Source organism: Cnephaeus nilssonii (assembly GCF_951640355.1).
Source record: "Cnephaeus nilssonii genome assembly, chromosome: 9".
In the NCBI taxonomy this organism is placed as follows: domain Eukaryota; kingdom Metazoa; phylum Chordata; class Mammalia; order Chiroptera; family Vespertilionidae; genus Cnephaeus; species Cnephaeus nilssonii.
In genome coordinates, this window is record NC_137080.1 from 88587899 (window position 1) to 88604284 (window position 16386).

The 16386-nt window shown below is 57.3% G+C and overlaps 1 protein-coding gene across 1 annotated transcript in view; it reads right to left on the reverse strand.

Annotated features, from left to right (window-relative positions):
* Positions 1-224: 224 nt before the first annotated feature.
* GLP1R (glucagon like peptide 1 receptor) overlaps positions 225-16386 on the reverse strand; it is a gene marked incomplete at its 3' end in the record, with an annotated part of 34503 nt that continues 18341 nt past the window's right edge. Inside the window, exons 6-13 of the mRNA XM_079781378.1 lie at positions 12662-12815; positions 12224-12383; positions 7717-7777; positions 7143-7212; positions 6958-7046; positions 6479-6617; positions 5265-5306; positions 225-392 (exon numbers count right to left, since the gene is read on the reverse strand). Coding sequence (XP_079637504.1) covers positions 225-392; positions 5265-5306; positions 6479-6617; positions 6958-7046; positions 7143-7212; positions 7717-7777; positions 12224-12383; positions 12662-12815 — 883 coding nt within the window. The remainder of the gene's footprint in view (positions 393-5264; positions 5307-6478; positions 6618-6957; positions 7047-7142; positions 7213-7716; positions 7778-12223; positions 12384-12661; positions 12816-16386) is intronic.

Sequence of the window (16386 nt, forward strand, 5' to 3'; positions counted from 1 at the left end):
CGCCACAGTGATCAAATTAGCAGGCTGCTTCTCTTCAGAGAAAATGTGTCCGCGTCCCGGAGGCATTGCCCATTTGCCTGTCTGATGGATTGGGGAAGGGGAAGCGGGCGGGGCGGGGTGGGGGGGGGGCGGGGGGAAGAGGGTGTTTGAGAGCAGCTGTCTCTCCCCTCCCCGGCCCCACCCCGGGAGGGTCTCCACCACCTGGGAGGGCGGATGCCGCAGGCTTAGCTGCAGGAGATCTGGCAGGTGGCGGTGTACACGCTGCTCCCCACCGCACCCCCGCTGCTCAGGCTGCTGGTGGGACACTGCAGGGGCTTCATGCTGCTGTCCCGCTGCATGTGCAGGCGCTCGAGCCGCCAGCGCTCCCACCTCTTCCGGAACTCCAGCTGGACCTTCCGTGGGAAAAGGAGGGGAACAAAAGCCATCATGCACACCGACTGCCCACAGGATGGCCGTGATCACATTAGCAGGGAAGGGAAGCATCCACTGCATTGCATCAAGGGACACAAGTCAAGGCCTTCGGGCGCCTAAATTAATATCCCAATAAAATTGTTTATTGTTGTCTCCTATTTTCCGCCTCAACTCAGGAGAGAGATGGGCTTGATGGTTTAATCGGTCCCTTCCATCTCTAAACTCTGACTCACCAAGCACCTTGACAATCCATCTCGGGATCATTTAACGGAAGAGAACGGGAGGGAGAAACGCGGGGAGACGAGAAGGAAAAGAGAAGGAGAGAGAATCTGACTTTTCAGCTTGGAAGACAGAGGAGAGGGACGCATGCCTCCACCCCTCACAGTGCCCACCCCAGGCCCTTCTGAACCACCCCCCACCCCCCGGCTTCAGGGGAGGGAGGAGGAGAGGACGGGCGAGGCTGCGTCTGGGAGCAGCAGTGAGGAGGGGGCCGTGGACGAGGGCTTCGCTGCCTGTGTTTGAACTAATCCCACCCAGGAACCAGTCCCGACCCCAGGGGTGCGGCCAGGTGAGGCCAGTCAACCGGGACCCTGCTGCTCGGGGCTCGGGCTCCCTTGGGAAAAGCCTTCTCAAGAGGCCTGGTGCTTGGGGACCACGTTGTGGGCACAGAGATCAACTCCAGCTAACACTGCGGATCCCCGAGTCGCCACGGGCTCGTGGCCATGCGCTGGTGACCCAGGCCCCCCAGGGGCTGCTGGGACCTGCACGTCCAGCCCAGGGCGCCTGGAGGGCTCTTCTGGGGACGTTCCCATAAGTGCTTCCCAGAACTTCCCCTATGCCCACCCTTGCACCCAGGCCTCCCCACACCGGATGTCCGCGGCCTGATTCCTCCCTTTCCGGCCCCAGCCACCCGGATGGCCAGCTGCCAGCAGCTGGAGGAAGCAGCTCGCTGCCCATGCCCATCCGCCCCTGCACAAACACCCCCCCCCCCCCCCGCTGCTGCTGCAGGGCCGACGTCCACCCAGCTGGGCCCACTGATGCCTGGTGTGGCCGCTCGCCACCCCTTAAGAGAACGTCTTCTGCACTGAGTGGAGAGGAGGTGCCAGGGGCCTGCCTGCCAGGACGGGCCCAGTGCCCCAGGCCACGCCGTGGAGCCCAGGCCCGGGTGCGGAGGGAGGGGGAGTGGACATGTGTAGCCCCCGCCACGCGCCAGCTCCCTGCCCAGCAGAGTGTTGTGGAGCGTGTGCTCACAGCTGGGACGGGGACATCTAAGACAATGGTGGCCTCTGTGCAGCAGCCATTAACTGGGGGTTTGGGGGGAGAGATGGTAAACTGAGGCACATCCATGGGCAGCCACCCCAGGGACTGAAGGGGTCTCTTGGACCCCAGCAGGAACCAGGCAGGACCAGGGCTCCCCAGTGTGCCCATCACCCTCGGCACTTTTCCGGAACCTCCACTGCGGTCCCTCTCATTACAAAGCAGCGATTATTGGGAGCTACTACAGGCAGCATTTTCCATGGATTATTTTAGTTAAATTTCACAGCAACCCTGTGAACAGCTCCTTCGAGGGAACTGAGGTGCATGGTGTTTAAGTATTTCTCTGGGCCCGGCTGGCCTGGCTCAGTGGTTGAGCCAGGAGGTCACAGTTCGATTCCCGTTAGGGCACATGCAGGAGGCAGCCGACCAATGATTCTCCCTCATCATTAATGTTTCTATTTCTCTCTCCCTCTCCCTTCCTCTCTGAAATCAATTTAAAAAATCTATTTGAAAATATTTCTCTGGGTCTCAGCCAGGATTTGAACTGATCGGGGCTGACTCCAAAGCCAGTCTCCTACCCGCAGCCCCGCCTCCCCTGACTCTCTCGGCCATACTTGTCTCTGCCCCCGCCCCCCAACTCAGGTGGGAGGGCCGGCACCACACCTTCCTCACCTCACTTGTCCTGAACCTGACACCGTGCCCGGCATACAGTCGGTACTCAGTAAGTGTTTCTTAAAGGAGCCAAATGGATGAATGAGTAATGAATAAGCCCCTGGCGTTGGGCTCCTGGATACCGGGCTATTACGATGGAGCCACATGGACGACGACGCAAGTGTGGACCTGTTCCAGCACTGCACCCCTAAGTTCACCCCCATCCCTGCCTCCCATGGCCTCTCTGGCCGGGCACCGAGCCAGGCTCTGGGGTTGGGGTGAACTGGTAAAGCTCATTCACCACCATTGGCACTTGGGGAGAGAGGCAAGGCGACTGCCAGGCCACAGAGCCAGGCAGTGTCAGAACCGGACCAGCACTCAGGCTCCGGAGTCGGAGAACAGGACCCGCACAAGTCCACCCAGGCCACCCCTCCTGGGCCTGCTCCCCGCCCATCGGCCGCAGGTGCCGGGCAGCCACACAGGACCAATGCCCGGGCCATCTTTTCTCTTCGGGTCATAAGTACCTGGCATTGCCATGGCAACCCTGGGCCTGGAGGAAAGCCCTCCGCCCAGGAGCCACGGGTGCCTTTGTGGCCCAGTGATGGTGACAGGTCTGTCCTCATGCCGGGAGCTACAGGGCACGAGGGGCTCCACGAGGGTTACAGGTGCACTGGGTTGGGGCCTCCTGGACCCCAAGGCAGGAGCCTGGGAGAGCCCCGGGGAGAGGCCAGCAGGGATGTGGTGATTCGGGGGTCAAGTTATTTGCCAAGAGCAGAGCGGGGGTATGTGCCCATCCCTCCCTTCGTACACAGCTGAGCCGGGCTGGGGAGGCCGGCGAGGAGGGAGGTGACAGGGAGACTGGGCTTTAAGACCGGAATCAGGAGAAGTGACTGAGACAGGGTCCAGGTGAGACGCTCCACAGAAGTGGTGGGGAAGCCATTGCACAGGTGCGTGCAGGTGTGGGGCGTGAGCGTGTGCTGCCAGCAGGGCTCTGGGGAAAGGGGAGGGATACGTGGGGAGTGGGACTGGGGGATCGAGTGAGAAGTGGCAGCAAGGAGCCCCATTCTCTCCTCACAGTCCTCCGCCCCCCTGCCGAACACACACGGGAGGGGACACCGGCCACCCTGCCCCTGTCCCCCAGAAGATAAAGCAACAGAGCTCTGGGCCAGGTGGCACACCACCCCTCTGGCTCTGCCATTCCTGCAGGGAGTGCCATCCCTCAGAGTGTCCTCTACACCCGCCATCCCTCTGAGTGTCCTCTACACCCACGAGGCTGGCCAGCCCTCTGAGACCTGCCCTGGGAGCACCCTCTGCCTGGTGCTGCCTCCACCTCCCCAGTCCCAGCAGCCCTGACGCCTGCGTAGGCTCCCTCCCACCACCTGCGAGCTCTTCCACCTCCTAGCCATCGAATGGGGGCTGTTCATTCCACGCTGCTCAGACTAAATCTTCTCATCTGTAACACGGGGATAACATCTGCTACACAGGATGGGATTCATTAAAACCCCGAGCACCTTATACACAGCAAGTGCTCCGGAGGCATCTCCCTCTCCTTCAGAGAAGCGAGTCCACGCCCTGTGAGCATTATTACTCCTTTTTGTAGACGAGGAAACAGGTTCAGAGTGGGCCTGTCGCTCACCCAATGTCACACAGCTCATTAAGCGATGGGGCCTGCACCAGAGCAGAAACCTGATGCCACTGCCCACATCCTCCATCCTTCCTGCTGCGTCACATTGCTTCTTTGAGCATCTCCTAGATCCCTGAAACTCCAAGGTCCCCACCGCTGCTCCCCTTGTCCCCCACACCCAGAGCAAAAGTGCAGTTTGCATGAGGGCGCAGACTCTAAGATCTCTGAGCTCCGACCCCGGACTCAGCGACACAGAAGCCACATGGAGAGCTGGGTCTTGGACGAACAGTGTCCCTGGGTCACCTGAGCTCCGGCCCCCTGAGGCAAACCCTCCCCTGCAGTTACCTGGATGCAGTTGACAGGGCCTCAGTCTCCCCCCAGACTGTGGGGAGGGGTGCCTACCTTCTGGGGGTCAGGCCTCTTGTGGAAACTTCCCCAGGCGGCCCTGTGCTGCCTGTGGGACTATTACTTGTTTTCTCCCCTGGAGATGTGTGTGTGTGTGTGTGTGTGTCGGGTGGGAGCAGGGGGAGCTGTGAGATTTGTGATTTTCACTTTGGTGGCTTGGGGTGTTCCTGCTCTAGCACCAAGCTGGGTACCTTGGAGCAAGCAGCCTCCCCCAGGCACCCACAGACACAGACAGCCCCTCTTCCCAGGAGCTGGCCATCCCAGAGGGGGAGGGCTGTGGTCCCATGGGGTCTCCAGGAGAGGGTGTAGGGTCAGCCAGAAGCCCTCCTCCCAGCCCAGCAGCCAGCAGGCCACGGAGGAGCTCCCGTGTGGCCGGGCTCTGGCCTGCCCACACGAAGGGCAGCTGGCTTCCTCCAGCAGAACTCATTGAGTCCTGGCCCTGCATGCTTCTTGGTCTCTGACCGTCAGTGTTCTCATGTGTGGAGCACGGGAATATCAAAACCCGAGTTCTAGCAGGGATTTCTTTGGGGAAGAGGCTGTGACAATTAACAGAGACAGTGATTATTAAAGCCCCAAGTCTGGGCCGTGGACACGTCTGTTGAGTCACCTTGTAACAGTCTCACCACCTGTTCACTCAGGACTCCCTTACCATGAGGCTGGGTGTTCCCCAAACTCACAGATGGTTAGGTAAGCCTGTGTGAGTGTGTGTGTGTGTGTGTGTGTGTGTGTGTGTGTGTGTGTGTGTGTGTGAGAGAGAGAGAGAGAGAGAGAGAGAGAGAGAGAGACCTGCACACAGAAAACTGGGTTTGCTAAGTAGGGGTCTGAGTTGGAAGACTGTGGGGGTCCCCACTGAACAGCTCCAGAACACCGAGGGTGGCAGCCTAGCAGGGTGCCCACGCCCCTCCTCAGGCCTTACCTCGTTGTTGACAAAGCAGTACAAGATAGCCACCATCAGCCCCTGGAAACAAGAGGTGCGTCAGCAGGGAGGAGGTGGGAGGAGGCGGCAGGAGGGAGAGGCGGGGCGCAGGGGGGATGCCGGCGTCCTGCAGATGGCCCTGGTCCCCAGCTCCATGGGGCTCCCGCCAGCTTTCCCTGCTCAGACTGGGAAGCCCAGAGCTGGGGGGCTCCTCTCCTCTCCTTTCTGGAGGGACAAGAAGTCCTCTTGCCCAGATGCTCCAGGAGCCCTTCCAACTCCCTTAGAGGACAATGGGCCCCAGAAAGGAGGGACCTCTGACCGCGGATTTCCTCGGCTCAGCCCCATGTTCACTCAGGAGACACGTGCTCCAGAACTCCGATCTGTGTGCGTGAGCATGTGTGCGCATGTGTGCACATGTGTGTGCACATGTCTCTCTGTGTGTGCATGTACGTGTGCGTGCATGCATGCATGCATGCGTATGCATGCATGTTTGTGTGCATGTGAATGTGCGTGCATGTGAGTATGTGTGCACAGGTGTGCATGTGTGTTTGTGTGTGACTTTGTGCATGTGAATGTGTGAATATGAGTATGTGTGCACACGTGTGTGTCTGCATGTCTCTCTGTGTGCATGCATATGAGTATATGTGTGCATGTGTGTCTGTGTGCATGTGAGTATGTGTGCACATCTGTGCATGTGTATCTCTCTGTGTGCTGTGTGTCTCTGTGTGTGCATGCATGTGTGAGTGTGTGCATGTGAGTATGTGAGTACCTGTGTGTGACTGTATGCATGTGAATGTGTATGTGTGCATGCACGTGTGAGTGTATGATGTGAGTGTGTGTGCAAGTGAACACACAGGCCTGTATGCTCGTGGCCATCCCATAAGCTTCCTGAGAGGCTGGGACCAGTTTCTTATGTTCCTACACCCCCACTGACACTCGCACCCCCGAAGCAGCATCTTCTAATACTAGTGGAGAAGATCAATTCGTGGCTGGGTGCCCACGGCTACATCTGGGAAGGCTCTTGTCAATGTGCTTACAGAAAAGACTGGCCTGGGCATCGGGGCACCTGGGATACCAGCTCAGGCTCGGCTCCAACCACATAACCTGGGCAAGGACCACTCTCCTCAAGGCCTCGCTGCCTGTCTGCCTGCTACCGCTGGCTCTGCCCCACGCTCACTCTAGCACTTGCAGGGAAGGGCCCCAGCCATGGTCACCTGGAAGGAGGTGAAGGAGAGCTCAGTGAGCAGCTTGACGAAGCGCAGGGCCCCCTGGGCGTGCTCGTCCATCACGAAGGCAAAGATGACCTCATGGGTGCCCAGCAGGGGGATGAGCGTCAATGTGGACTTGGCAAGTCTGAGGGGGGCGGGTGGAGATGTCATTCTGGGCCTCTCCCATGAACTCTTCTCCCCTTCTGTGCCCTAAACCTCCACCAAGGCCTGGCATCTGGGTCAGTCACCCTCCCACCCCAATACCCTGGGACAGGCTGCTTGGAGGGAAGGAGGTAGTGGCCAACCCCGCCCCCCGCTGCCCCCCGAGCCCAGGAGCTGCCCAGATATAGGGAGGAGGGCAAGGCGTGGGTCCCAGGTGAGGTCCAGGTGGGAAAAGGTCATGCCGGCTTAAGCTGGGCACCCGGGAGCTCCGTCTCTGCCGGAAGGAAGGCTGAGGGCGTCCGGCAGAGCCGGCGGTCACGCACCTGCACTTGATGTCCGTCTTGCACATGAGGTTGGCTTTCAGCTTGGACACCACGATGCAGATGACCCGGACAAAGATGAGGAAGTTCACCTGCAGGGCAGACGGGAGGGTGGCCGGAGGCCTTCTCACGACACACTTCCCCAGTCCTCCGCAGCACACCCAGGCCACCCCCACGCCGCCACTCACCCCGATGGCGAAGAGAATGGGCAGCCGGATAATGAGCCAGTAATTCATGTTCGAGTTCCTGGTCCAGCAGCTGGAGAGGGGAGACACACAGGCTCCCAATGGGGCCCAGACCCCGGCACAGTGCAGGCACAGGCCACCGAAGTGCACCGGGCATCCAAGGGACACACACAGAGCCACACAAGCACTGCCGCCGGGAGCTACCCAGCAACCACCCCACAGACCCACACAAAGGCCTCCCGCCACACACACACACAGCCCTAACACACAGACATACGTGAGCCCATGAACACAGGCATGTGTGTACCCAGCACCATACACACAGCGACAAACACTTCATTCATTTCTTACAGAACGTGGAGGGGGCGCCACGCTCCCCACAGGCCCCGCACCATTCGTCCTCATACAATCCCACGGAGGGTGGACAGGGCAGGAGAGAACCAGTCATAAATTCAGCTCTGGTCCCTCAGTGTATCCTCCCGACAGGTCCCAGCCGCAGGGCCCAGGAGCGAAGGAACCACACGGGGTTTGGGGACAGAGACGTCAGCACACTCACCCCGAGGAGCAGGACACTCACCCCTCGTCCTCATAGAGGTACTTGACAATGCCCCAGGGGATGACAAACAGCAAGGGAACACCTGAGAGCAGAGGGAGAGAGAGGGGAGAGGGGCTGGCAGGCTGGGGCCACCGCACGCACTCCCAGCAGCCTCTCCTTCCTGGCCTCCCCCTCCTGAGCCCCTCTTCGTGCCTGGCCCAAACCACACTTTCCAGAAGGTGTGGGACGAGGCTGGTCTGGGTGCATGAAGAACAGGCGGTGGAGCCACGCCCACCCGACTCGTCAGCCTTCCTCAGAGAGGGCCACGGAGGGGGAGAACATGCTGCATGAGGTGGGAACAGGCCAGACCTCTGATGCGCTTCCCCCACGGCCTCAGCCCACACGCCCATCTCAGTCCATTTCTTCAGGCACCGGACGCCCCGCCAGACACCTGTTCCCTGACCACACACACCTGCGAGGCGCTGGGGAGAGCCTGGAGTGGGAACAGGACCTTGATGCCGGTAGCCCAACTAACGGCACCGTGGCCCACAGCCACGAGAACTGCAACCGCACCTTCTACTGGGCTGAGACTTGACGGTGGGGGCAGGCTCCACCAGGGCCCCCAGAGGTCCCCACCTCCTGGCATCCACACCCTGGTGTAGTCCGCCTTGTACCAGGGCTGGGCTGGGTGACAATGGATGTACAGCAGAAGTGATGGCGTGACCCTTCGTAGATGAGGTTATAAAACACTGTCGTAAAAGGTTAGAAAAGGCTTGTCGTGGGCTTTCTCGCTCAATGAGGTCACCTGTTGCCATGTCATGAGGACACTTAGCCGGGGCAGAGGTCCCTGTGGCAGGGAATGAATGCAGCCTCCACCCTGCACCCAGCAAGGCCTTCCGCTCCCTGCCCTCAGCCTCACGCGTGAGCTTGGCAGCGGATTCTCCAATCCCGGCTCAGCCTTGAGATGACAGCTGCCCTGATTGACAGCTGGATTGCATCTGTCAGAGACCCTGAGCCAGAGGCCAGCTAAGGTGAACCAGATTCCTGACCACAGAAACTTGGAGGTAACAATTGTTTTAAGCAGCTAAGTTGTGGGGTCATTTGTTTGCAGCGAATGGCAACGAATGCAATTGGTTTCCAGCGAGGGCCTCCCTCACTTCCAGAGCCTGCGCTCAGCTCACCGAGAGCTCGGTGTGTGTGTGCTGACTTACAGACTGTCCATCCTCACGGGACAGATGGGGAGGGATCGGCTCAGGAGGCTCAGGGGGGACTGCAATCCCACGCTCGCGCCAGTCCCCTCAGTGGCTTCTACACTAACCCCCTCCATGTCTGTCTCTATGGGCGCCCCTCTCAGGGCTGGAGATGTGGGTGTCTGAGATAGGTAACAGGGTGCATATTAAGGTGTGTGGACACAGCTGTGTGTGTGTGTGGGGGGGGTCCATGTGTCTGCATGTGTGGCTTTGGGGGGGTCTCCCCCAGGAGCACACTTCACAGCCTTTCCTGCCACCACCATCCAGGTCCTCAACATGTGCTGTCCACTCAACAGAGCTGCCGAGCAGCTTGCATGTCTGGAGCGGCTCGCATGTCTGGAGCGGCTTGCATGTCTGGAGCCGCTGTACGTGGAGCTGCAGACAGGCATGGAGGAAGCGGAGAAGCCCACAGCTTCCTCAGATAGCTTCCTCTTGGCCATTTATTTGAACACAACAGACCTCTCAGCATCCATGATGCTTTAGTAACAGGCTTTCATGAGACCAGACGAGGCGCAGATGCCTTCAAAGGCCCCAGCACAGAAGATGCTCAGGGAGAAGGGGATGGATGGATGGATGGATGGATGGATGGATGGAGGGATGGAGGGATGGATGGAGGGATGGATGGATGGAGGGATGGATGGATGGAGGGATGGATGGATGGATGGATGGATGGATGGATGGATGGATGGAGGGATGGAGGGATAGATGGATGGATGGATGGATGGATGGATGGATGGATGGATGGAGGGATAGATGGATGGATGGATGGATGGATGGATGGATGGATGGATGGATGGAGGGATGGATGGATGGAGGGATGGAGGGAGGGATGGAGGGATGGAGGGATGGATGGAGGGATGGAGGGATGGAGGGAGGGATGGATGGATGGATGGATGGATGGATGGAGGGATGGACGATGAGGGAGTCAGTATAGCATTTAGAGAAGGGAAGCTCTCCAGGCAAGAACATGTCAACTCCAAGAGCCCTTCCTGGGCACCCCGGCCACATGCTGTTCTTTTTCTCAGAGACCCCACTCCAGACTGGGACTCACTCATGATACCAGACATGGGGCTTCATTCATTCATCAGCATCTCCTTAACAAAGCCTTTCTAAAAACAGGCACAGCTCCGCCGCATGCAAACATTACACACTCCCTGCTGGCTTCATCTTTCTCCCATTTAGAAAGTCAACAAGACTGCCTGCAGAGAAAGCTGGAATGAAGACAGAACCAGCTCCAAGAAGTAATGGGCCCTCATCCACACTTGCCTTCCTCCTGCGCAGCCTCCTGGGGGTTGGGGGTTAGGGGTGCCCGGCCGCCCATGGACATGGCTTCTGGGAACCCCCCGCTGTGCTGGAGTCCCCACTTTCGTTCTTCTGCTCACACAAGAAGCTGCTCGTTGCTGCCCAAGCCTGCCCACGGGGCCAGGCCTCCTGGCATCACAGCGGGCGCTTGGCTCTCTGGGACTCTCTCTGACCTCCTGCCTTTGTCCCTCAGTCTCTCTCTGTATCTCCATATCGCAATTCCTCAAGAAGAGGGAAGGGAGTCCGGCCCTTATGCCCCTCAGACCCTGAGCCCTGAGCGGGGAGTGAGGTGGTGGAAAGACTGGCACCCCTCCCCCATTCCCCACTCGAGACCTCAGGGCACCAACCCTCCACCCATCACCCCCTCCTCTGCACACACCACAACGTCCCTTTGATTGTTCCTGTCCACAGGTCGCCATGGTGACGGGCACTCCCAGTGCTGATGCTATTTCCCAGAATGGACATCAGCAGCCCCTCCCTGAGGACAGAGCTCTCCGCACTGGCCCACCCTAGCTATCCACAGGCTCTCCAGCTGCCGTGCCTGACTGCCCTAGTGGGATAAAGAGGCCTCGGAGGGCAGGAGGGGCTGAGCCTTGGGGGGTGGGGGGGGAGGCGGGAGCAGGGAGCTGAACACAGAGTCCAGGCCCAGGGGGCCACCTGTGCAGAGGCCTGAGCATATTCCACTGGGCAGAGGGGACTGGAGGAGATACAGTGCCGGCTGGAGAGCCGGGCAGGACAGGCGGGGCCCAGAGCCTGGGACTCAGGAGGCTGTACCAGGGCTGGCCCTGCCCATGAGGCCCTGCCCCATCTGTGAGACCCTGCCCATGAGGCTCTGCCCCATCTGCACCTCGGTGCCCTCGCTACACTGACCCCACTATTGCCCCCTTAGAGCACTCTTCTACACTGGGCCACACAGAGCCGAGTGGCTGAGGGACGCCGTCAAGAAGCAGGGGGGTGTGGGAGAGCACAGAGCCAGGGTGGCAGCCAACCTGCGTGGCCTCCTGAGCGGTGGGCTGGACCGGGCAACCTTGCAAAGGCCCAGGGGCAGGAGGCAGCATGGACGGGCCTTCGAGAAGGAGCGTGGCCGTGACTGAGTGGAAGTCCCTGGGAGTCGGGGCAGCAGTCAGAGCAGCTTGAGGCGGGCGAGTGAAGGGAGGGAGGAGTGGACGGATGGACGCCGCTCCAGTGGAGGGGGACCCTGTGGTGCGGGCGGGGGCCAGGGACCCGCAGGCCAGGGAGGCCAGGCGGCAGGGCCTCTGCTGCATCCCCATGGGCACCGGTGGGCCCCCGGAGCAATTCTCCTGCATCTGTTTTCCGGTGGTGAGTGGGGGCTGGGGCTGCTGCTGCTGCTGGGGTCCCAGCCCCTGCCCCACCCACCCCTTCCTCATCGGGATCCCGCGTGGCGAGAGGCAGAAGCACAACCAGAAATGTTCCAGCAAAAAAAAAAGACACAGTGGTTCTCGGCAAACTTTTTTGGCCAGAACATTTCCGGCTGGGCTCCAGGCGCATCCGCGGTCCACCTTCCTCAGCTGGCTTCCGCGACCCCTGCCCTCCTCTGACCCCCTCGCCCCCATCGTGTGACAGAGCCACAGCCCTCTGCCCACCCAGTGACCCCCACTGAGGCCCAGGATCTCCCTCTCCCTCCCGGCCTCGCTGCCCAGGGCTGGCGGGTGTGGGCTCCGTCCCGCGGGCCTTCAGGGCAGGGGTATTTGAGGACAGTGCAGGGCTGTGGCATATGCAGTGGATCTGGCTTCCATTAAGGGGGAGAATTATGAAAAGGGGGAGGGTAGCCCTAACCCCATGGGCAGCAAGGCCTGTTCCCAGGAGAGAGCTACCCAGGGAGTCCTGCCCCAGCCCAGCAGTGTGCTCTGAGCACCAAGGCGGCTTCACGGGGGAGCCATACCCCCCTCCCATTCCCCCCACCTTTATCCCCCTCCCCCCTCCCCCCGCCCCGCACCACAGGTAGGGTTGGGAAGTGATGGCCGGCGATGCCTTACCCCAGCCTATGCTCAGGTAGAGCCGGAAGATGCGCTGCTCAGAGAAGACGGAGAGGGCCAGCAGCGTGTACAGGTACACGCCCTCCACCAGGAGCCAGTAGTAGTTGGCCGCCACGCAGTACTGCATGAGCAGGAACACCAGGCGGCAGCTCAGGGAGTCCTGGGGGCAGAGGAAGGGGCCCGGCGGGGGGGGGACAACAGCTCCGGCCCCTGCCTCTCTTGACCCCTCCCCCATGTCAGACTGAGAACTCCCTAAGGGCAGGGGCCGTGTCTCTTTGGGGGGCCAGATGGACTGCCTCTCCCATCAGACTGGGGGCTCCCTGAGGACCAGGTCTGGGCAGCTCTTGCCTTTCTCTGTGCCAGGCCTGGGTGGGTGGGGGACACCGTCTCCACCGTCTGCCCGCCCCTCCCCAGGCTCTTCCCGGACACACCACGCACCTGGTAGGAGAGGAGCCCGTCCCACTGGTGCTGCGGGGCGGCCGTGCTGTACATCCACTTGAGGGCCGCGTCCTTGACAAAGACGGACAGTGCTCGGAGGATGAAGGACGCAAACAGGTTCAGGTGGATGTAGTTCCGGGTGCAGTGCAGGTGTCTGGGAGAGAAAGCAGGGCCCTCTGGCAAGACGGCCCGCAGCCCCCGGCTCTCAGGCTAGTACACCCAGGCATGCTTCGGCTCGGGGGCTGTGCTCCTGTCCTCCTCTGAGAATGCCCGTCTCCCCACAACCATGACAATCCTTTTGCTTCATTCGAGTCCGGCCTCTCCATAAGCCTTTGGTTGTGTGGTCACTGCACCCCCACCCCCACCCACATTCTGTCCTCTGTCTGTGGCATCTTCTTTGCTACAAAGTCATGTGCGGCCCAAGTGGTGAAGGTGCGAGGACCAGTTCCCCCAATGGGGACTTTCCTTCTTGCTGGCAGGGCCCTTCTTACCTGCCTCAGGGCTGCCGTACAGGGCACGTGGAAAGGATTCCAAAAGTATTGGATACAATTTCAATATCCTTTCATGTAAAAACATTTTACAGACTGGAAATACGAGGGCATTTCTTAACATGATAAGGGCTATCTACCCAAACCAGGAGCAAACATCACTCTTAACTGAGAAACTTTAGAAGTATTCCCTTTAAAATCAGAAAAAATAAGGATCATCCTATCTAATAAAAGAGTAATATGCAAATTGACTGTCACTCAACACACAAGATGGCTGCCCCCATGTGGACACAAGATGGCCACCACAAGATGGCCAGCAGGGGAAGGCAGTTGGGAGGGACCAGGCCTGGAAGGGAGGGCAGTTGTGGGTGATCAGGCCAGTAGGGGAGGGCAGTTGGGAGGGACCAGGCCTGCAAGGAAGGGCAATTGGGGGCGATCAGGCCTGCAGGGGAGGGTAGTTAGGGGTGACCAGGCCTGCAGGGGAGGGCAGTTAGGGGTGACCAGGCCTGCAGGGGAGGACAGTAAAGGGCAACCAGGCTGGCAGAGGAGGGCACTTAGAGGCAATCGGGCTGGCAGGGGAGCAGTTAGGTGTCGATCAGGCTGGCAGGGGAGTGGTTAGGGGGTGATCAGGCTGGCAGGCAGAAGTGGTTAGGGGCAATCAGGCAGGCAGGCAAGCAAGTGGTTGGGAGCCAGCAGTCCTGTGATTGTGAGAGGGATGTCCCAGATTGGAGAGGGTGCAGGCTTGGCTGAGGGACAACCCTCCCCCCCCACTCCCCGTGCACGAATTTCGTGCACCGGGCCTCTAGTCTGGACATAAGAAGCTATCATCACATCTATTCACATTGTACAACAGACCCTAGCCACTATAATAAGAAAAGGAAAGAGTGTGTTAGAATTAGGAAAGCCTTGGTTGGTGTAGCTCAGTTGGTTGGGGCATCATCCCATGCACTGAAGGGTCATGGGTTGGATTCCAAGTCAGGGCACATACCTAGGTTTCAGGTTTGATTTCTGGAGGCAACCAACCAATGTTTCTCTCTCTCCCTTCCTCTCTCTCTAAAATCAGCAAAAACATATCCTCAGGTGAGGATTTAAAAAAAAATAGATTTGAGAATAAAGGAACAAAATGGTTATTATTTATAGGTGATAGATTATCTTCATAGAAAATCCAAGACACTTGACACATAAATTATTAGAACTAGTAAGAGAGTTCAGCAAGGTGATATGTAGGTTCATATACATCAGCAACAAACAATGAAAAAGTAAATTTTAAAAATTCATTTATAATACTTTTAATTGACTACCTAGAAATAAGCGTAACATAACATGGGCAAGATTTCTAGGAAGAATAAAACTTGCTAAAATCATTAAAGAAGATTTAAATTAATTGAAGCTATACCAATACCACATTCACAGAGAGACTCACTCTCTTAAAGGTGTCAGTTCTCCCCATATTAATTGATAATGTCAATATAGCTATAACAAAAATCCCAACAGTGTTGGTTTTTAAAAATGAAATTTAAAAACGTATAAAGAAGAGGCGAGGGCTAAGATTAGTCCAGACCACACAGTAGGGGCCCTTGCTGCAAGTGAACAGAGACTTCTAATGAATATATAGCGGCGAAGGCACCAGGCTATTGCCAAAGGACAAATGAAGAGACCAACCAACATGACAGAAACCAACCCAGCCACCGGTGGCCCTTGCTGCCTGGCAGGGTAGGCATTGCAAGTGAGGGGGGAGGGTGACTGGCAGTAAATGGTCCTGAGACAATTAACTAAATGTATACATGGGAAAGTAAATTCACCTTTATTTCCATCAGAGACAAAAACCAATTCCAGGCACATCAAAGAACCATAAGGAATGAGCAAAACTCATGACCCCAGGAGATAAGGGAAGATTTCTCAAGCAAGAACATACAAAATTTGGTCTTTGGAAAAAACGATACATTTTAAATCAATTGACAAAATTATTTTTTATCTATTGACGAATTTTGTTTATCAATAAAAACAGAAAAATTAATATATTTCATTCCATTAAAATTGATGTCTTCTGTGCATAAAAGACACCAGAGTGAGTGAAAAAAATAAAAATAAACCACAGACTAAGAGAAGACATTTCCTGCATCGGTATCCAGAATATGTAATGAATGCCTAAGATAAAAACGAAGAAGCCAAATAAGCCAATAAAAAGTAAGCGATTCTACGAGCAAGCAATTCACAGAATCAAACATAAAAAACGTTGCTCTCTCTGGGAATCAGAGATATGCGCATTAAAATCACAATGAGATATTTCAGACACTTTAGATTAGCAACAATTAAGCCTGAAAATACTAAATAGTGGTGAGGATATTAAGGGAAGGGAACTCTCATTTATTACTGGTGAGAAGGCAAACTGGTGGGATCACTTTGGAAGCAACTTAACCACACCTGATAAATTTGCAACAGCACGCGCTGTTCCGATCAGGCGACTGTACGCGGAGGTATGTGCCCTCCGAGAAATGCACAAGGGGTCACAGGTAAGAGCGTTCATTGTAGCAAGGTTTATAATCCAGGAGAGGAAAACTTCAAGTGCCCACTAAAAGGACAAGCGATAAATGAACTGTGCTGTGTCACACAATGTGGTACACAGCGACAGTTAAAAGGAATGAAGAATTACCTGTTTCAACGGAAATGAATCTCCCCAAAACATTGTCAGGCCAAAAATAACATTGCGGAAGAATCAATGTCCAGCATGTCGTCTAAAGCATGCAATATTCGGGCTATATATTTTTACAGAGACTTACAAAAGCAGTGAGAGTCTTCTAGAGAGATACGTGGGAATTATAAACAGCCCTCTGAGGGGACAGGGACTAAGTGCTGTCCTGGGGAGCGAAACTGTGGTTCTTAGACTGGACGGTGCGTGCATGGGTGACCCCAGGATCAGCCACTGTATCTCCAAATCACTGAAATACTTCATAGTAAAATTAATTCCTTGAGCGAAGGCATCTATTGAGCACTGACTGTGTGCTCAGCACGGACTGTGCCAGGTACCAGGGGACATAGGAGGAATGTGTTCCTGGTTCCTGCTGACAGGTGTCCTGAGCTCCCCGCCCTCGGACTCCCTCCTGCCCTCGACACCAGCCCCCCGGCCCACCCCTGGCCAGCGTCGAGGGCGTGGGAAGAAGCTGGTACTCTGGAAGGAATGGCTCCTCTAGGGAAACCTTCCCCTGGGGTGGCTGATGAGCGCTGAAGAGAGCAGGC